Below are 21,716 nucleotides of genomic sequence, written 5' to 3'. Positions count from 1 at the left end.
GGATGGTGGGTGAAAGGGTAGGAGAGAGCTTGACGCCACCTGCCACGCTCACCTGAAGATTCACCCAGTTCTTCTGGCCAAGTGGTGATACCTCCACAGCTTTCTAAAAATGGTCGCTGAGGGGCTACCGCAAAATGGAAGGGGGCTGCCCTCACCCCATGGCCAACAACTCCTCAGTACATTGGTCTGGAACCTCTAGACTCTGGCACTGTCCACTCAATTCAGTGGGTGGGTCCATGCAGCTCGACAACCAATCCTGTGTGGTTACTGAGGTTGGGCAGAGCTGTTCCTCCAAGCATTTGTGGACTTCCCCTTGGTCTCATCCTGGTGTTCCAGAGTGAGGAGAGCCGCAGGGAAGTCCATGGACCCTCTGTTGCACAACCGGCAGCCCAATTCCACATCAGGCACAGTAGCTGCAGGTGGCACAGGAGGGGGCACCGTTTCTGCAGAGGTGGGTCTGGATTCCTGGCAGGATCCCTGCTAATACTCACCCAGAGCTCCAGTTTGGGGCTGCTAAAAGGCAGATCAGAGTCCAGAGAGATGAGTGCAGGGGATCCAATGGCTTCGCCCATGCAAATGGGTTCCTGACAGACCTCAAGTGGTTACCACAGGTCATGGTTTTTTTCACAGTCTGACAGACAGTCAAGTGGTTTCTATGTTCTCGTGGTTTCTGTCCTTCCCAATCCAACCTTCCGCTGTTTGCACAAATCCCATCAGCCACCATGTCTGAAATCAAATCCCACCATGCATCTAACTTATTGTCTGTGTCACCTGCTTCCTCCTCATTAGTCCACACACAGAGACAGGATGGCTGGAATGGATCCTGGAGTAGCCACTCTTTCCAGGGGACTCTGTGGTTGCTGCACACCCAGGCTGTGGATCTCATAACCCAACATTCAGACCTGACAAACCATGGTGGCAGGCAGAAACTGTAGAACAAACCATCGGTTTTTTGCCATGGTTTCTAAAGATCAAGCTTACCATGTTGAAATACTATGAATGGCTTCAGACAACACAGCCAACCAACAATGGTTTAAAAAAAAAAGCCCACCATGGCTTGTTGGGTTGTCTGAACCTGACCAGTTAGAAGATCAATCAACCAGAGACAAAACTGAGATGAGATTAACTCACCACCAGTTACTTACCTGCAGATCAGAAAGAAGGACAGCCTGGTTCTGGTATTTTAGGATAACAGGGGTGGGCACGCGTCCTCTCTTACAGGGGACGATCCTCTCTTTGTACAGGTCATCTGTTTGAAGGGCTGCCCAGTCCGGGTTGCAGGATAAAGAAACATACGGATTGTTGTCCACCCCACACCTGAGCGGCAGGCTGAGCGGCTGGCATGCCGGGTCACAGGATGCGAAGACGCATCCTGCGTTCCCGCTGAACGATAACCACTATTTCTGCTTTGCATTGAGGCAAATCACTCGGCACGCTCTAGCTGCATGCAGGTTGCTGTCCTCTCTTGGCCTTTCTTTTGTCGACAGGCACCCTCTGTCTCTGATGTGTAAGTAGCCATCTACTCCAGCAGAGAATGAAAAGGAAACGTTACAAGAAGCTCCTTTTCTTCTATAAATAATAGTCAGTTTGTTAAAGCTGGAATCATGCGAAGAAACAAAGACACCACATATTGCTGGGCTCTTATATGAGGAGGTTTTGTAACCCTCCAGGTGTGAGCTGGGCGGGTTCAGAATCCATCGTGCATGCGAGGGACGAAACGAGAGACGGCCTCATATATACCAGGGCAAAGCAGACAGAAGATTCCAGAGGAAAGGTTGCTTTTGGGGAGGGGAGAGAGGCGCAGCAGTGGCCTAGGAACTGAGGATTCAGCCTGCAAGAATCTCCTTGCCAAAGACCTGTTGCCCCAGGGTTCCTTGGTGAAGGCTGGGCATCCCCTCCTCCGGCCCTTTTACGGGACGAGGCATGTTTTCGCTATGGAGAAGCCGCTGTCTTCGCTCACACAGGGACTAGGGGTGCCTCACTGGGGCCCAACAACACCCACGCACATCACCCACTGCCTTTGGAGAAAGCCCCGTTCCCCATCTAGTCCGGTACTGCTGGCACGGACAGGCAGCCGCGGTTCTCAGGGATTCAGGCAGGGTTCCTTCCTCGCCCTCCCTGGGGCTCCCAGGGCTGGACCAAGGAATGATTGCTTGGGGAGAACAAGTGACCTGCCACTGAATGGAGGCTTCAGACCGGCAGCGACTGCCAAAGGTCCCCCCCTCTGCTCCCGTGTTGCTGGCTTGAATTGCTGGGAAAGAGGGCTATGCCTCGTTCAGAGCACGTGTGTTTCTTTTGCACTGTGGGATGCACTGTATCCTTTTCAGGGCCTTGAAAGGGTTTTCGGCTTTGTGTAGGGAGGAATGAAGCTGGGTGGTGTTGCGGGCGGAGCGGGGGGGAGGCAATAAGAAAAGCATAAAAGCTTGGAATGTAAAAAAGAGCAACTCCAGATAACAAATCTGTTAGGTCCTGGGCTTAAAAGCTACTTAATCATCTAATTATGTTGAAGGGGGTTTTCATCTCTCCACGCTTAGCTCTGTTCAGGTGGTTGTGCATCCCCCCTCCCCTGGAGCATAAAAAGGGGGTTTCATTTGCCACAAGAAGGAGAAGAAAAGAAAAGGGGAAAAGAGGAGCGGAAGAAGAAAAAGGAACTTGTGTGCTACAAGTATTTTATACCAACTCATTCATGCTTCAGGCTGCATAAAAGGATGACGACTTCAGATGTTAAGTCAGCGCAAAGAGCTGCGGGACCCCACACCCTCCATTTCCTGGGGACCAGCTGCCGCATGTTAGCAGCCCATCGAGAGCCCCTTCAGGTTCAAATGCTCTGATTTCCTTTGTCTCGTTCCTCCCTGAATGCTCCCACTTAAGGAGTGAGATCCTCTGGCCCGCTCAGGCGGCGAGGCGCTTGCGTTCTTAAAATGGGGGAATCAGGACTTGGAACAGGTGCAGACGGTACTGAGGCGGGAAGAGCTTCAGGGCAGCCCAGAGACTGAGCGATGAGCCGACAAAGTGAAGATGCAGGGCAGCCAACGTTCCTGTGACTGGAGCGGGATGGGCTCTGTGTTGCTCTGGACTGGCCATTGCTGGGTCCCTGGCCAAGGCCATGTCTGAGCAGCATCCCTGAAAAGCGTCTCCGGAGTGGCTTGTGCACGTCACCACTGCACCTGTCTCCTCCTGCCCCTTGCTGTCCGCCGCTCCACGGTGGTGGTGGTGGTGGTGAGGAGGAGGAGGTGCCTTCTCTAAGCCATGGTGAGGAAGAGGAGGAGCAGCCACGTGCAGGAGAGCTCCTCTCTGGAGTGAAGGACCACCACTCTTGTCGAGCAGCCTGGAGACCTCATGCTGTGTATCCTGAAGAACATCCTGAAAACGTGGCGGTGGAAGTGGTGGAAACACAGAGAAGCAGAGGCCTTGGAAGCATCCTCCAGGTTTCCAGGACAACCAGGAGAGCAGAGGTGTTTTGGAAGAGAGGGAGAACTTCCAGGAAGGAGAGGAGCAAGAGCCTTTGTCTTGCCCAGTGCCCACGATGAGCCATCAGGTGAGACGAGCTGCCCAGTCAGAGGGCTTCCGTAGGTCTCGCCAGCTGACAATTCGCCTGCAAGAGCCACCCTGAGGTTGGAGCTCCAGAGTCACTGAAAAGGAAGGTTTTGGGGAGAAGTTCCCAGTTTGGGTTCTACACTCTTGACATGAGAAGAGGCTTATCTTCTTCCTTACTAAAGGTTTTTCGAGTTCTTTAACTTGTAGCTGCAAAAATCCCGTAAAGATCCGCATTGCAAAGAGGCTGCCTGATGTTTTGGAGCCGAAGGAGGAGAAGGGGAGGGCCAAACTCACAACAGGTCCATTGAGGGTGTCTTGCTCAAGGACCCTCCAAAACCTGGAGCCAACATGAAAGAGGATTCAGCAGGTACAGGCCAGAAAAAGACCTGGGGAAGGCGGCTGCAGGAAATCTTGCAGGAAGCAGCTGCTGAATCAAGAACAGGGAGCACAAGCCAACGAATGCCGAACCGCCAGCAAAGGACAGCTTCGGTGCCCATCCAGAAGCCTTTTGGATTCATGGCCACAGTGTCTCGAAAGCAAGTATGTCTGAGTGCCAAGCTAGAAATGATGTTGGAGAACCCTCATCAGGTCCTGGCTGCAGTCCCAAGGAATGACCTCTGAGTTTTCTGTCTCCTAATTCACAGCACCCGCTGAATGACAACTTTGGGGAAGGGGGAAAGATAAATCCGTTTCTCTCCTACTCCAAAGCTTTGGTGTGGAGCACTCTTCCTCCCAGTGCTAGTTTTACACCTCTTGAGAAAAAAATGGAGATTGGCAGGCATCTTGCTCCTTCCAGGCCAAAATACATTAAGTGTAGATTTGCATTTCATGTATCTGATTCTTGCTTTTATTAAACACCTCAATCCCTACAGAAATGCTCAGGTTATGACATAACCTGAGTGGAGCATGGGCCATTTTATTCCTGGCTCCAGTAGTTTCTTATTGGGCCAATTTGCTTCCTGGCTCCAGTTTGCCTCCAGCATTTTTATCAGAAAAGTGAATGGGGAATGAGAGCCACTGCTATTTAAGAGAAAAAAGAGCGATACATGGAATCAGTCACATCATGTCACAGAAATTGTCCGGAAGTATCCCATAATTTCCATGGATATGACTCAAACCAAAGCATAACTTTTAAAGACCCCTGGCTAGAATTCTACAGGGGTTCTTCTACAGGGCAAGACCCCAAAAGCTGGACTCAAATTATGAGGGAAATGGATTTTGATAATACACTGGCAAGGAAATTCCTGACATTATGGACTATGTGACATTGCAAGAAGGGATCGAAACAAACAAAAACTGTTCTCTTGGCACCAGTCAAAAGGAAAGGAGGGTTCATTCTCCACTCTTGGCAAAGCAGGGCCACTCATCCTTACACATGAGTAAGGATAGTGCTTAGAATAATAGAATAGTAGAGTTGGAAGGGGCCATGAAGGCCATCAAGTCCAACCCCCTGCTTTTGCAGGACACCAAGTTACATCATCCCACTCAGGGGGCTGGCAGTTTCTTTCTGAATTTCTCCAGTGTGGGACAGCCCCCCACCTCTCCAGGCTGGTTCCACTGTCCTCTTGCTCTGACGGTGAGGAAGCTCTTCCTGATGTCCAGCCTGAATCTGGGTTGTCGCAACTTGAGCTGATTCTTCTGTGCCCTGCATTCTGGCATCAGCAAGGAGAGATCTTGGCCTTCCTCTTTGTGGCAGCCTTTGAGGTCCTTACAGAGGGATATCAGGTCCCCCCTCAGTCTTCTCTTCTCAGGGCTGAACATGCCCAGTTCTCTCCGCCTCTCCTCATAGGGCGGTGTTTCCAAACCCTGGATAATTTTGGTTGCCCTCCGCTAGATCCTTTCTAATTTACCTGCATCTTTCTTAAATCTTGGTACCCAGAACTGGACACAGTATTCCAGGTAAGGTCTGACTAGTGAGGAATACAGAGGAACTAGGAGAGCCAGTGTGGTGTGGTGGTTCAGAGCATGGGACTGGGACTCAGACGATCCGGGTTCGAGTCCCCGCTCAGCCATGGAGCCAACTGGGTGACTCTGGGCCAGGCCCAGACTCTCAGCCCAACCTACCTCGCAGGGTTGCTGTTGTGGGGATAAGATGGAGGAAGAGAATGATGTAAGCTGCCTTGAGCCCTTTGAGGAAAAAGGCAGGATATAAATCGGAAAATAAATAAATAAACTACTACTTCTCGTGATTTGGAAGTAATACTTCCAAATGCATCCCAAAATAGCATTTGCCCTTTTGGCTTCCTGCTTTGCAGTTTCTGTAGGATGTCATTTAGCATGGCGCAGAGTCAGGATGGCCATGCACGAGGAGCGCTATGGGAGTGAATTGCGTGTGTTGGAAGCGGGTTGGATTAGATGACCTCTGAGGTCCCTTCGAATGCTTCCTTCACCTATCCTGAGTGGCATAAAATTTAGCACACCATTTGCTTTGCTTTCCCCCAGGCACTCCAGGCTCGGAGGCAGCCAGGGGCTGGCCAGGGGTTTTGCTGAGAGACACTTCGCTGACACTAAAAATAAACAAAGGAAATAAAAGCGGCTTTATGGAACGGAATCCCTGACAGCAGCCTTAACCAGGATGGAGCATTTCGGAGCCTCAGTAGGCCCAATACTCCATTACCCTGTTGTTATCTGCGACATTTATGCTTTCCATAAATCCCCTGCAAACTTCTCTTCCTCAGTTACCTTTTAAGGTTATGGGAATTTTCTTTCTGTATTATTACTTTTGCTCTGCCAATAAATATGTACATCATCCATCAAGCTAATGGTGCCATAAACTTTTTAGGAAATGCAGATAAAATATATGGGGCATTAAAAGGATTCTTTGACCAGTGGGAGTCTCTCCCGAGCTGGTTTGATCACGCGAGGGAAAGATGCAAGTCTGGAGGCCGGGGAGGCCGGGCAGGGACTGGTGGAGAAGATCCAAAGAAGTGCTACTGTGTATGATTGACCTGCTTCTGCTTTATGACCAAGTCAGATCTTCTTTTGCTTCCCCCCCTGCCCTATGGTGCAAGATATAAATATAATTTTATGGTATGGGAATTAGGGGTGCCCTAAAGTAAACATAAAGTGAGATGCAAATCAATTGCTGTGTTCACATGCTTTGCTTTTGCATGTTTTTGTTCTACTTGCGAAACTAGATTTCTGCTCTTCGTGTTTCTTTATTGAAGAGAGCACTAGGCATCTATGGTAGGGATAGATGAGGTTTTCAGCTATGCATTCATAAATATGGAGAGGCAGTGTTGCATAGTGGTTAGAGCCCCAGAGTCTGACTCTGGAAATCTGGGTTCTAGTGCCCTCTTGGCCATGAAGTTCAGTGAGTGACTTTGGGCCAGTCTCTTGCTCACAGCTGAACCCACCTCATAGGGTTGTTTTTAGGATAAATGGAGAAGATGACCACATTTGACCATTTGGCTCCCTTACAAAAGGTGAAAAATTGGGGCGCAAAGGTAGTTGTAAGCCTACTGCTAATAGCAATGCTAAGGGGTGACTTTGGGCCAGTCACAGACTCTCAGCCCAACCTACCTCACAGGGTTGTTGTGAAGATAACATTGAGAGGAGGAGGAGAATGCTGGAAGCCACCCTGAGTTTCTTGAAAGGAAAAAAAGGCAAGATATAACTACTAAAATAAATATATTCCTGAAATGACGTCTTTGCAAAATCTGCATTTTCCACACCTTCACATTTTCACACTTTGTGAGGAAAGTGTACATTTTGGTGCACTCATTTAAAAAAAAAGTTCCCTGTTTGATATGTGCATTTTTCCTGTTCCAAAAAAGTGAATGTCAGAGTTACAATCAAAATTAGGCGAAGCTGAACTTCATGTTGATGTTCAAATAATCTCAGGAATCACAAAAAAAAGTTCTCTCAGAAAAAAGAAAGAGTGTTGTTCTCTCAACTCTAGACAAGGTGTTTAAAATTATTTTTATTTCTCAATATGCATAATACGCTGTTGTAAGTGGGATGGGGGAAGAAAGGTATCTGCCCCAAGGAGCTTACAGTGTAATGTCTGACAGTGGAAAAATGAACTGGGGAGAAGGTCAGTGGGGGGAAAGCCAAGCAGAGAAAATTCAAGGGAATTAGATGCCATTTCGGTGACAGCATCAGGTTAACACAGAGATGGGGGTGAAATCCATTCTGTTCACATTTTAGTGCAAACTGACCTAATTTCATACTTTCAAACCACTGCATCAATTGAACCTGTTATCCTTTAAAATTTGCACACTGCATTTTATAGGTTAGAGAAAATAATGTTCAAATACTCATGCTACTGAGAAAACGACTTGCCAAAAATGTTTAAATTAGGCAAACATGCCTCTTAATCATGCATGTATTAAGAGAGATGCAAACAAACATGCTTATGAATTTTCATGCAGTTTTTAAAAGGAAAGAATTCTAAAGGTTCGGGAGGAGCTGAGTGCAAGGTAGGGAAAAATGAAGAACGGAGACAAACAGAAATGGGACTGATTCTCACCCTTCGTGGCACCTCTCTCCTGACCCACATGCTTAAACTGGTGTAAATATTTAAAATCAATTGCATACCCACAATATCTAAAATGTGTGGTATTTGCAGGCTTCGTTCTTCGGGGCAGTGGTGGTGAAGGACACGTAGGAGAACTTCCTGAAAATTCGGGATTCCAAATTCTGGGCCTTCCAGCGGCTCAAAGTCAGGGTTCAGAAAGAGAGACCCACCTGCCCTTCTCCGTGGCCCACCTCTTTCTGAGAAATTGCCTTTTTAAATTTCAATTAAGAAATACATCAGGTCAATCAGATAAAGTCAGCACTGATGAGGAAGGCTTTGCCTTTTTATGGCCCTCGCCTCTTCAATTATCTATAATGAACTTCCTAATACAGCCTGGAACCTTTTTATATGCTAACGAACCTTTGACGGGGGTGGGGGGGTGCTGCAGTCACCTCCTGCTAATGAATTTGGAACAAGGATAACCAGGAAGTTTATCGCACTGGGATTGGGGCTGGGGCTGGGGCTGCGGGGGGGGGGGGGGGGGGGGGAGAAAAGCTGGAATTCCAAAAGCCAGGATGGAAAATTCACACGGCATGAGGTTGTGTGGCCTTCTCCTATCCCTTCCACATTTTGGATCTCACATGCTGTGCCTGAGCCTAGATTTCCCTCCGAGGTTCTTTCCACCAAACAATTATTATTCTCTGAGACTTATATACCTTAACTTGTCCACCTTGTCATATTTTCAGTGTCAGATTAAGATGGCCCTTTTTGCTGAAGTTTTAAAAGATATACTCAGATACCGGGGGGCTTGAGGGGATGACCCATTCCAGGCATTTTTCTTTACTGTATGTTTTTAGCTCTCTCTAATTTTTTTACATCTCTTTTGATGCAATTTTATGGTATTTTTATTGTACCTTATTGTGTGGTTTTTATGCACTCTTGCAAACTGCCCATAGAGAAAGAGAGAAAGGAAGAGAGAAAGAGAGAAAGGGAACACACTGAGAGATGTACAATGAAATAAGATGACCATCAGAAACAATTCCACTGAGTTCAATGAGTTTTGCTCCCAGGTAAATGGGGATAATATCGCAATGATTCTTTTCTCTCTTGCAATAAGTGATGTGGGCTTTCCAGGGGAAAATGAATCGGAAATATCTAAATACCCAAATACTTCCAATTTGCCTCAGAGTATTTTACATTTCTTGCAGAAAAAGAAATCCAGCACAAACCACGGTTATTTGTATAGGGTCTTCCAAAAATCAAAAGCAAAACCAAGACGGTTTGCACTGGAAAATTTCAGGAGCAGGGTTAGACTTTATCGTGGCCCTCCAGAAACCTTACGCTACCCCTTCCGTCCCAGAGCTGCTGCAAGCCATAGGGTAAAATATTTGGAAGGCCACAGATGGCTGCTCCCTGCTCTTGGTTGATCCAGTCCCTGGGGATGGGTGGGCTATAAATAAACAAACAAATGATTCAGCATATCCACTTTACCTGCATTTAGTAAAGAGGCTAAAAACAAATATCCCATGTAATTCTTTTGTTCCATGTATGCGACTTGAGGCATTCAAGGGAAAATACTCCACACATGGGCAGTGATCCTGTGGCCCCCACAGTAATCTCTAGGGGGACATAGGATACCTTGGATTTCCAGATCCGGTGACCGAAACAGGAGCTCTGTTGCAGCCGCTGCAGCAGTATATTTGGAGAGGGGAGCGAGGGAAGAGGGAGGGCAGGGGGCTGGGGCCTCTGCGTCGCAGAATGGGAGGTGCGGAGGGGAAAGGGTGGCCACGGGGCCCTTCCACTCTGCTCTGGGGACTCATCAGCCTCTGGAGGCGTGTGAGTCTCAGGGCTGCAACCCGTGGAAGAGCAGCCTGAGGACTGAATCCGCTGCAGGCTTAGGGGGAAAACGTCCCCCAGATCTGAGCCAGAGCGGAGTTTAGGAAGTGGTGAAATTTAGGAAGGAGAAGGAAAAAAAAACCCCAAGCTGCTATGAACTGTTGGCGCATTAATTCATTTTAGTAGTCTGATGAAGAAATGCATGCGAACAGCTGATAGCTGCTCTTCTGGTTTAGCAGAGCTCAACTTTTTTCCACTAAGTATGTTCAGTATCAATCTCATTTTAGTCTGAGACACGTACGCATTTTTGCTGACATGCGTGCATTCCTCATATATTCCACCTCACCCACGAAGGTCCTCCAGGGGTAATCTTAGGAAGTTTGCTTCTGTAAGACTAATGTCAAGTACCCAATAGACTTTCCCCTAAACTGTGGAATGGTCTGCTGGGAAAGATATGCCTAGTATCCAAGATGGCTTCCTTCCAGAGGGAGTTCAAGATGTATCTTGTCCAACAGACCCTCCCAAATTAGCTCCCAGATTCATTTTATTTAATATACTTGTTTCTAGTCAATTTTTAATCATTGTTGGGTTTAATCTCTTATAAATATGACTGAGATGGTGTAAAGTGGTGGCATGTGACCCCAGGGAGTTGGCTCCAATGGCCTTCTTGGTTCCTTTCTCCTCTACTATTCAATGCAGGTAAATTAGAGAGGGTCCAGTGGAGGGCGACAAAAATGGCCCAGGGTTTGGAAACCCTGCCCTGTGAGGAGAGGCGGAGAACTGGGCATGCTCAGCCTTGAGAAGAGAAGACTGAGGGGGGACATGGGATCCCTCTATAGGTACCTCAAAGGCTGTCACAAAGAGGAAGGCCAAGATCTCTTCTTGCTGATGCCAGAGTGCAAGACCACCTAGAGCTGATGGGAACGAGGATATATATAACTCCCCCTTCCCCCCCCGCCCTCTCTCTATATAATTAAATGCCTAAATAAATATACATAGTCAGGATAATCACCTAAAATATGAATTGCATCTTGGAAACCATCAGTCTTCCTTATACTGTATGTGTAAATAAATGCTGTGACTATCATAAATAAATAAATATCGAATTTGTAGTTGGTATCGACTTAGCCACTTACAAAAAGGAAAAGTGTCCATGTGAAAAGAAAGCGCTGGCTAAGCTTTGGTGAAATTTGAGATGGAAGATGTTGGGTGTACAGCATAATGGGCATATGCCTTGCACACACGCAAGCACTCTCACACGCTCCGGTGCACACCCCCTCCACTCCGGATGCATCAGAGCGTGATTGTCGGTCCTCGTAACGCCATTCCTTGCTGGGGTTCCTGCAGATGTTTGCAGCTCATCCTTGTTCTTGTCTTGCTAAACTGTTTGTGCCCATATGGTGCACATGCCCATCTGCCGTGGTGAGAATCCCATCTCCGCAAGCCATCTAGCTTTCCATGTCTTTCCTGCCAGCACTTTCATTAGGGAGGTCAGATGAATCTGCAAAGCAGTCAGATCAGTTCAGACATTTACAAATCCAACCAGAGGATTCCACAACAGGCTGGCTTTGTCTGTGTCATGTGGGTCCCATGGATGTGTTGTTTGGCTTTTCACTCGGGAGGCGAATTCATGCAAATGCACACGAGCAAAATGCTCATTTGCTAATATGAATTGGCACTAATACGCGTTAGTGAAGTGTTGTTGATTAGTGCATGTGGAAGATAAGGCTACTTTGCTGGCAATTCACAGATATTGGTGTGACGGTCTTTCTGCTATCCATATGCAGACTTAGAATTTGTGCAAATGTGTTCTTGCATATTTGTGCAAATCCTCACTTCTGCAAATGTGCTATGCATCCCCCATAATGCACTTTTTCAGGCTTTAATTTATGTGGGAATTTGCACCTTTTTGACCAGTTCATGTGTGTGTGCATTTCTGCAGCTAAATTTGCACAAAAACACACATAGTTTTTAATGGTCTGCGAACTCCATGATGTGCGCATGACCCGGGAAAGCCAGTTGGGGGTGAATTCCCAAGAAATGCCTGATTCTACTGTTGATCTCCCCCAAATCCAAAATTACTGCTAATGCAAATTGGTGGAATTAAAATCAGGTGGTGAATATTCCCTTCCATCCATGGGTCCAAGCTGGAATGAAGGAAACACAACAGAGTTGGGTCAACCATTCCATTGCATTTCCTGCCCCATTTTCAACGCTGAGACCCATGCAAGTCCCTTGCATTCATTCCTCGAAATGGTGCAGGGGGATGAAACAGCCTTTCCTAAGAATGGTGCATGTCCAACTTAGCGGAAACCTGTTGAGCCAAAGAGCTGCTTCAGAGCTGCATGAATGCATGCCGAGCATCTGCACATGCTTCCAAGCCCCCTTTTCATCTGAAGCTCCTCAGATCTCTGCACAAAGTTGTTCCACATTGTTGTTTCTTCTCCTTTCACTGTTGACTTCTGAGAGCAGAGAAAACATGATAGAAGCAGCAAGCGAGTGCTTGAGGCAGACAGTGGAATTTTCTAGCAACCCTGTTTTTTCTAGGGACAGAGAAATTTATTAAGGTTTGTTGTTTATTCTCAAAGTCATACCCGACTCTTTGTGACCCCATGGACAACATTCCTCCAGGTTCTCCTTTCCTCCACCATCCCCCAGAGTACACCCAAGCCCACACCCACCACTCCAGCCACCTCAGCCTCTGCCGTCCCCTTCTCCTTTTGCCTTCAATCCTTCCCAGCATCAGGATCTTCTCCAGTGAGTCCTTCCTTCTCATCAGGTGACCAAAGTATTGGAGCTTCAGCTTTAGTACCTGACCTTCTAAAGAGCAGTCAGGGTTGATTTCCTTTAGGATTGACTGATTTGATCTCTTGCTTGCTCTCAATTTCTCATTTTTTAAATCCAAAAGTTACTTCATCCCAAACGTTGAGATGTTTAGATAGTTTATATGAATAACACTAGGTCTTTTAATACACATTAATCCAAAGCTGGAGTCCCATACAGAGTTGGCTTTACATGCCATGTTTGCAAGCCCATTTCCTCTCAATGCCTCGTTAAAGGATTTTTTTCAGGAGTATGCATATTTTGTGCTTTCCCCTAAGGCAAACCTTCTTGTATACATTTTCCCCCTTTGGAAAATTCCACTGCATGTGTGAAGGATGGCTGTGCTTTGGTTTGTGCGCTGGTTTCTAAGTGTGAGATTGTGTAAGTTCATGTTAAAGTGAGAAGCAAATTGATTTCTTCCTCATGTGGTCTTGCTGCCCATTTGGAACGTAAGAAGAACCCTGCTGGGTCAGAGCTGGGATCCATCTGGTCCAGCATTCAGCTCATGCAGCCGTAAACCAGCCTTCCAAACAAGCCTCCAAGCAGGTTAAAAATAAAACCAGATCTTCTTGCTCACATTCCTCCTCTGGTACTAGAAATGCTGGAATAGTCCCAGTAGCCACTCAGCTGCTGAAAATTTGAACTGTTTAATCACCAAATGCAGCACTGGTAGGAATGTCTGAATTTTCACAGTTCATGGAATGTCAAGTGCCGTTGATTCCATTGGCCGCTCATGCATAGAATCAGATTTTTCAAGCCCAGAATTTGCACAACTTCACTCATGCTTCAATAGGCTGATGTGCATTAACTGATGTGCATTAGCACCATTGTGCACATTGGTGCATTTTCAAATTTGCATCCCCACCCCCGCAAAAGTGAAAAACCCACCTACAAATTCACAGAATCTGTTGTTGTTTGGAAAAAGCCAATCTGCTAAGGGATCTGCTGGTCACCGACATAGATTCATAGACATCACTTGAAAAAACTGACGTTTTCTCCAACTTCCTTGAACGCCAGCAATCCATCTTGGTTTTCCCTCTGCCCTTCCCAAAAATGAGGGATTTTCTCCATCATCCGCTACAGGGAGGTGGTTGTTGTTGTTGTTTTAACCCAAGGGAGCCCCACACTTTCCATCCAAAGTTCCAACAGGTCATGATTCTAGTGATGAGTCTCAATCTTGCAGGCAGTGGTCAAAAACCGAGAGAGAGATTTAATGTCACAGGGCAGTGAGAACATTATCTGGGGCACAAAAGGACCGAGTGAGTGCTTTGACACCCTGCAGGGCTGTTCTTCCATTTTAAAGAGTCAGAAGCAAACCTTTGTGTTCCTCAGTAGCTTCCTTGTTCCAAGTTAGTGGGGAGAAGGACAAGGTGCTGTCGCTGCCTTTCATGAAAGAACAATGAGACATGGAACTTGGGGCAGAGGATCAAACCTAGCAGAAGCAGGTTGCACAGGTCCGGGAGAAGGCCTCTAGAGTGGCGTGGTCCCTCTGGATGGCTCTCCCAACGTGGAAAGGGTGGTTCCTTTCCTAACCCTGCTCTGCCTCTCCTCCAGGACTGCCCCCAGCTGCTGCAAGCCAACAAGATCTTGGTGCCTGTGGAAGTGGTGAAGCCCATCACGCTGAAGGCCAAGAACCTGCCGCAGCCTCAGTCGGGCCAGCGCAGTTACGAGTGCATCATCAATATCCAGGGCAACGAGAAGCGGGTACCAGCCCTGCGGTTCAACAGCTCCAGCATCCAGTGCCAGAACACTTCCGTGAGTAAGCCTGGTGCTGCGCGGGGCAGGGAGGGAGGGGCAGCTGAAGCGGGAGGGCAGCAGGGCATCAACACGGCGCGTGTGAGCAAGCGTGGAGGAATGCATGCCGGGGCAGCGAATGCCGCCTCAGACGTCGGCTGGTGGGATTCGGGCTAGCTGTGGCTGAGCAAGAAGGGGACGTGGGCATCTCGGTGGAGAGCTTGGGCCAGTGCTCAGCTGGTGAGCAAAAAGAGAGATGCATGTTAGGTTTAATCAGGAAGGGAAAAGAAAATTGCACTGCCAAGACTGTACTCGCTGGTGCGCCCACACTGTGTGCAGTTCTGGTTGCCGCACCCGAAAAAGGACTTGACTGAGTTGGAAGAAGTGTGGAGAAAGGCAACTGAAATGATCAAGGGATTGGAGTGACTCCCCTACGGGGAATGGCTATAATAGATTTGTTTGTTTGTTTGTTTTATCTGCCATCCCAATACTAAAAGTCTCGGGATGGCTTGCAGACAGTTCTGGTGTAGCTAAGACAAAGGGTGAGGCGTAGGAATCATGGTAATGTAAGCATGATTTCACCAAGACAAAAGGGTGCCTGATTCAAAGATACGTTTTGCAACATACAGGTTGGAAATTCTTGTATAGTGTTCAACCGCAAACCCATTCAGACGGGGTGATTTGAACGGAAAGCAGAAAGGGGTAGAAAACAGAACTGCCCAAATCTTACAGGGCTAACCCACCTATTTGTTGCACCCAGACGTGGAATATTGTGTTCAGTTCTGGTCACCTTACCTGGAAAAGGACATTGTTGAATGGGAAAAGGACAGGATGGGCAACAGAAGTGACTGGGGACTGAACAGCTCCCCTGTGCGGAAGGCCGTGGCAGCTGGGATCGCTCAACTTAGGCAAAAGGCAAGGAAGGGGAGACAGGACAGAGCAGTTTAGAATTATGCATCCTGTGAAGATAGCAGAGAGGGGGACATTTATCTCCCTCTCTGGGGTCACCTCATGAAGCTGATTGTGGAGAGATTTAGGACAAATAGGAGGAAAGATTTCTTCACACAACATATAGTTAAACTGCGAAATTTGCTGCCATGGGAAGTGGTGATGGCTGCCAATCTGGATGGCTTCAAAAAGGGATTGGACTGATTCACGACGAGGAGGTGGTTGGTGGCTACCAGCCTTGCTGGACGTGTGTTCCTTCCTTCTCCGAGGGCGATGGCCCTTCCCTTTCAGTGTGTCTGCACCTCGCAGAATATCAGGTACAGCTCTGGTGATGAAGGGAAGAAAGCAAAAGGATACGCTATTTTCATGCTGCCCAGTATACTGCACTTGAAATGCTGATTTTTCCTAGGCCTTTATGAATTTCACGGACGGGGAGGGTGAACGGTTCAAAAGTAGAAAAGAGAATATGTTCAGATCAAGAAGGTGTAAAGCACCAAACATGTCAGCTGGAATATTGCAGTCATAGAATGGAGCACGGACAATGTAGATTCTAAGCACTGTTATACAAGATAAAATACACACATGGGAAAAGATGTACAGAAAGAAGAAGAATGTCTTGGCTGAAATGCCAGGAAATTGTGCTCAGTATTAACCTGGTGCTAAAAAGATAACAGTATTAGCACCGGGTGGGCCTAAGTGACCATCAGGGGCCACCACGGAGAGGACTAGCCCCGTTGTTGATGCTCTCCAAGCCTTTCTTGGAGGTGGTACTTGGAGAAAGTCCTTTCTGGGTGCATTCAAAATAGATTACCACTTTGTGGTTTTTTCTTTCCCCCAAAGAGAGAAGCGAGCTTCATTTGTGACTGTATTTGTGTTGATGGATGAATTGATAAACCGAGGATAACCACTGCATGTTACCTGGTTCCTCTAGTAAAATAATAGCCAAGAAATAAGGGAAGAAACCCGTGTGAGATACTGCTGGCTATTTCAACCAAAATTAGCCATATCAGAAAAATTTGCAATAGGCTCAGGTAAGTTTGAGTTTCTAAGACTCTGAACTACAACAGACTGGCTTTTTCTGAGTTGCATGGAATCTGTAGATTTATAGACTTTTAAAAAATCCTATAATTTTATACAAATTCGGTCTAGAAAAATGCCGCCCCCCTCCACACACATACACAACAGCACAAATGTGCATTTTTTCCCATAAGGTAATGTGGGAAAGAATGTATTTTGGGAGATATGGATATTGATTGATTGAAAGCTTTTATAGGCCATTCGCTACAAGCATCTTGGCCTTATTTGGGAAGGATTTATGTATTTGGGGGAATCTCAATTTGCACCCGTGTGTACAAATGCATTTGTCCAAATTCTAATTCCATCACTGTGGATGATGGAACAAAAGGTGCCTGATAATTTGCAAAAAATGATGGAATGGAATGGATTTCATGGCATTCACACATCCCAAACCCAAACAAAATGAACTTGGCATTTATGGGTCCAGAAAAGTGGCAGCGAGGGCTGTTTGCACCGGTCCTGTCACTTTTACAGGCTCTTCGCAGCAGCGTGGGAGAATCATTCTGCTTCCGTTCCATGTCCGTTTCACCCGCCTTTGTCCAGATCTGTTCCATCCCATTCTCTGTTGCTGTTATGTGCCATCAAATCATCTCTGACTTATGGCGACCCTGTGAGTGGAAGCACTCCCAAATGTCTTGCCCACGACAGCCCTGCTCAGCTTCTCCAAATTCAAGGCTGCGGCTTCTTTGATGGAGTCCATCCATCTCTCATTTGATATTCCTCTTCTTCTTCTCCCTTCAATTTTCCCGAGCATGATTGTCTTCTCCAGGGAGTCTTGCCTTCTCACGATGTTCCCAAACTATGACAGCCTCAGTTCTGTCATTTTTTAAAATGACACATAACTAGTCTTTATAGATGTCCTTTTAACGACACCTCCTCTCAGACTACGAGCTGTTAAATGCATTTTGGTGCTGCTTCGGGCCGAGAGTCGTTTTGCGACAGGAAGGAATTGCAAAACCTGCTGGAGAGCAGCTCTCTGAACTGCACACTCGTCTGAGGAGTGCCGGCAAGCTCCTTCTTGTTGGAATTTGCTTGTATCGTGTTCCACACACATTTTTGCTCACAAGTGTTATGAGCACGGCACTGTCTGTTAAGGGCTAGCCCCCTGCCTCCGCTTGGAAGAGCGTTGCTTCCCAGCCTCTAATGCACTGGTAAAAGGACACATTGGAACGGTTCTCCCAGTCCAGCCAAATTTTCCTGTGCGGGGATTGTTCTCATGGGGGAGGGGGTTCAGTAAGCTCTGCAGGGGTAAAGCCCCCATGACTAACTTGCTAGGAACCAGAAATCCCCCAGAAAGCCTGTTGGTGGGACTGGAGGCTGACAGGCCAGGGCACCGCCACATGGCTTCCCAGCGCCAGCTGTCTCTCTCTGCCTCTGATGCCATCCCTATGCCTGCCCACGGTTCTCCTTCAGAGAGAGACAGTGTGGTGCAGTGGTTAGAGAACTGGCCTGGGACACCGGGATGCTAGGCCTGACATCACTCAGGCCATGGAGCTCACTGGGTGACTTTCAGGCAGAAGCTGCCTCTCAGCCAAAGCTACCTCACAGGGTTGTTGTGCGGATGCAAATGGAGAGGAAGAAGGTTGTGTGAGTCAAGAAAGCCGGGAAAGAGAGGCAATCGTTTCCAGAATTAAATGAACGGGCATTCCTCGGCTTCGTGCGCCTTTCCAGCCTAGTGCCTTCTATAGAAGGAGAGAAGGGGGAAATGCAAGAGAGAACCATAATAAATAAATAAATAAAATGGAAGAATTTTGCGATGGGTGTCGGAGCTGCCAGCAATAGTTCTAGTGCCAGAGAAGCTGCCTTAGCCAGAACTTAAAAGGAGTTCTCCAAAGTCGCTCCAAATGCCCCCAGACAGGTTCAGCACCACGGAGAGCTGCTCTGCCTTCTCAACGGAACCCCAGAGGATGTTGGAGCAGCCAGGCTGCCTGTTTAAATCTTCTGTAGGGAAGATTCTCAGTGGTACTCTTCCTCCGCCTCTCTTCCCCAGAGTGTCTTTCAGGGACACCCCACCTTTCCCTTCCCTTCCCTTCCCTTAAAGGTTTTGATGTCATTTCCAAGGTTCATCCCTGCCCCTCTCTCTGTCTCCCCCTTTCCTCTTCCTGAAGGCAAATTGCTCTTCAGACAGCCAGGAGAACAGGGCAGGGCACATCTTGCCTTCCTTGCAAAACATCGAATTCCAGACTTAGCAAAAATGTGGGGAGGGAGAGAATCCAAAAAGGTTGAATTCTTTGCACCATTTTTCCAAATAATCAGTTGCATTCTCCATTGCTAAAGGTAGAGTATTTCTTTTCTAGCTTCTGAATAAGCCAAGATTTTGTAAAAAAAATAGTAAAGGGATATCTGTGTGTTTAGAATCCCACTGGAACACGCACTGCAGAGCTGGTGGAGATGAAAAGCGGCTAATTCTAGGGCACAGCTAAGGTTATTTGAACATTTTCAAGTTTTTCTTTTCTTACTAGAGGGGAAGAAGGTAAAACCTGCTCTTTTCATGGCAACATGCAGGCAAGCAAACTGCATTTGTCGAAGTTCTACACATTGCAACTCGAATTCCAGTGTGTCCTTGTTTATATATATTTTAGTGAGCCTTTTCCTAACTGTACATCTTTTTGAAGGGTACACAATCTTCACCCACTGATTGAGGTGCACTGGTGTACATTAAAGAAAAGTACAGGGGGGTTTTTTCAATCATGCACTGAAAGGTTGGAAGTAGGACATAATTATTTATTTAGGATATTTGTATGCTGTCCTTTGCAAGAGCCTCAGGACAGCTTACACAAATAAAATACAAATATCTAACATAACATTAATTAATTAATGACCCACCCTGGCTGCAATTAAAATATGATGATAAAATTCAATATTAAAACTTATTAAAATATTGATTAAATAAAAAGGTCTTAACCTGGTGCCGAAAAACATGTAAAGACGGCGCCAGGCAGACCTCTCTGGGGAGCGCATTCCATAGATGGGGCGCCACCGCAGAGAAGGCCCTCCACTGGGTGCTCTGTCTCCTAATGTCTTTCACAGAGGGCTCCCAGAGGGGGGCTTCTGCTGCCGATCTCAAGGGCTGGGAGGGCAAATAGGGAAGAAGGCGTTCCTTTAGATATCCTGGTACCAAGCCATATCACACTGTGTGCTTGGAAATTCATGCACTTGGATCATAGATGGTGCTTCAGTTTGAGTCTGCATTAAGTCTGGGCCATATAAACAGGGTAAAACCCGATAAAAATAGTTGGAATTCATTTCCCCTATTCCTTCTGCCCTCTAAAGTTTTCCACCTGCATATCTGTATGTCTGTCTTTCCTTAGACAAACCTTTGGTGCAGCTGCAGTTAGAATATTGTGCAGATCTGGTTACTGAACCTGAAAAAGAAGGGAAGCGAAGGGAAGGGGATTTGGAAGGGGCCTATAAGGTCATCAAGCCCAACCATGCTGCTTGGTTTCCATATGTGGTCACCCATCCAGCTGCAGGCCCCAGCCATTCCAGCTTAGCAAAGGTGACCCGGCCTGCTAGCTCCAGCTATAGCTATGCAGGCTGCAGAGCTGGAAAGGTGGCACAGAGGGATTGCTAAGCTGATCAAGAGGTTGGAGCAGCTCCCTGTGAGGCCACGGTTACCACAGCAGGGACTGTTTAGCTGAGGGAATATGGGAGAGACCAGATGGAGGTACGTGGCGTGGAGAAAGTGGCAAGCACAGCATGTCTCTCCCTCTCTTTCATAAGGCTAGAACCCGTAGGGGTCGCTGCATGAAGGGGGTTGGTGGGAGATTCAGGGCCAACTGGTGGAATATTTTCCCCCCGGGGCTCAAAGCCGATCTGTGGAATTCGCTGCCGTGGGAAGTGGCGATGGCCACCAATCTGGATGGCTTGGGAAGGGGGTTGGACAGAGTCATGGGGGGGGGGGCTCTCCGTGGCTACTAGCCTTGCTGGCCATGAGCTTGGGCAGGGGGAGGTCTTGCACCCACCCTGCTGGGGGGATCCTGTGGGCCACTGGTTTGCCCCAGGTGACTGGAGATCTGGACTCTTGCCCCAATCCAGCATGGCTTTTTAATGCTTATATTGAGATCCAGCTCCCGCGGAGTCTCCCCTGTATTTTGCAGCCCTGTGGCTGGATAGCATAATTTCTACAATTCTCCGCCTCCCTTCAAGAAGGAGTCTTCCTTGGCACAATTTTCCAGAGCCATGAGATGGCTTATTTCTCTTCACTCAAAAAAGCAAAGGACATAAATTCTGAGCTGATCTCAATTAGAAACATAGAAACAGAGTGAGTCAGACGGGGTCTCTTGGGCCATCTAGTCTGACCCCCAGCTCCAGCCGGCTCCGCTCATGACATGCCCACCATGTACATGTCCAGCCTATCCTTGAACACCCTCATGGATGGGGCCTCAACCACCTCCTGTGGAAGCCCATTCCACACCCTCCGGGTCCTAACTGTTGGAAAGTGCTTCCTGGCATCCAAATTGAACCTGGGTTCCCTGAGCTTGGCTCCACTGGAGCACATCCTGCCTTCCTCTGCAGGGGAGAACAGGTCTCTACCCAAATAGCTCAGGGCTTCCCAGTTTTTACAGGGAGAATTTTGACTCACAAAAAGGCTGCCATTTTGGGCAGGGCCAGACATAAAATGCTTCTCAGAAAGCAAAATGGTGAGAATTTGACAGAAACGAATTTGCCCCAAAATCTTAGGACAAGGCAGAGTGGGGCTCTGATCCCCAGAATACACAGCCACTCTTTTGAACCCAATTACTGTTGGTCTCCGAGAGTAGAAATCAGATGTCTTCCTGTCCTGCAATTAATATTTTTAAAATCTGAAGAAATTAATTTAAAATGAAGAGGAAAGGGGCAGAGGTGTGCATTTGAATATCCCGAAGACCCCCGAAAGCACCGAGAGCAATTTGTTGTCAGCCTCCATCATGGACAAAGGAAAGTTTGTGAGCACACACCCGCTTGCATGCATTTAAAACAGTTGCTCCAATGGAGAAACTCATCGTTATGCATTTGGCTATTTTCACTGCCTTAATTAAACTGCTCTCCCAGCAGCTACTTCAGGTTCACTGCTTCTTTTATTTTCATTTTTGCTTTTAATCTGGGGGATTTCTGTCACCGTCCAGCTCTCCTCGATTCCACTCTTTTGCTCTGTGATGGCTTCTTTTTTTAAAGAGTTCCTCCCTACATGGCACCCCCCAAACTATTGCAACTACGCACGTAAATCTTTGCACCTTCCCTAGGTCACGAGCTCAAAATCTGGTGCACGCTTCAACAATGTGACAATGAAACACAACTGAGAACGTCTTCTGGCAATGCA

At 47.4% G+C, this 21,716-nt stretch overlaps 1 protein-coding gene across 5 annotated transcripts in view; it reads left to right on the top strand.

Moving 5' to 3' along the window:
- Window positions 1-21,716, top strand: part of PLXNA4 (plexin A4) — a 498,163-nt gene that overhangs the window by 370,420 nt on the left and 106,027 nt on the right. For all 5 annotated transcript variants that reach the window (XM_044428501.1, XM_044428509.1, XM_044428519.1 and 2 more), the window contains exon 9: window positions 14,210-14,410. In XM_044428501.1, coding sequence (XP_044284436.1) covers window positions 14,210-14,410 — 201 coding nt within the window. The remainder of the gene's footprint in view (window positions 1-14,209; window positions 14,411-21,716) is intronic.

The sequence above is a fragment of the Varanus komodoensis genome, unplaced genomic scaffold, assembly GCF_004798865.1.
Source record: "Varanus komodoensis strain SLA01 unplaced genomic scaffold, ASM479886v1 scaffold1, whole genome shotgun sequence".
Taxonomy (NCBI): domain Eukaryota; kingdom Metazoa; phylum Chordata; class Lepidosauria; order Squamata; family Varanidae; genus Varanus; species Varanus komodoensis.
Note: the sequence above shows the minus strand (reverse complement) of the source record. Positions and strands in the feature narration are given on the sequence as shown.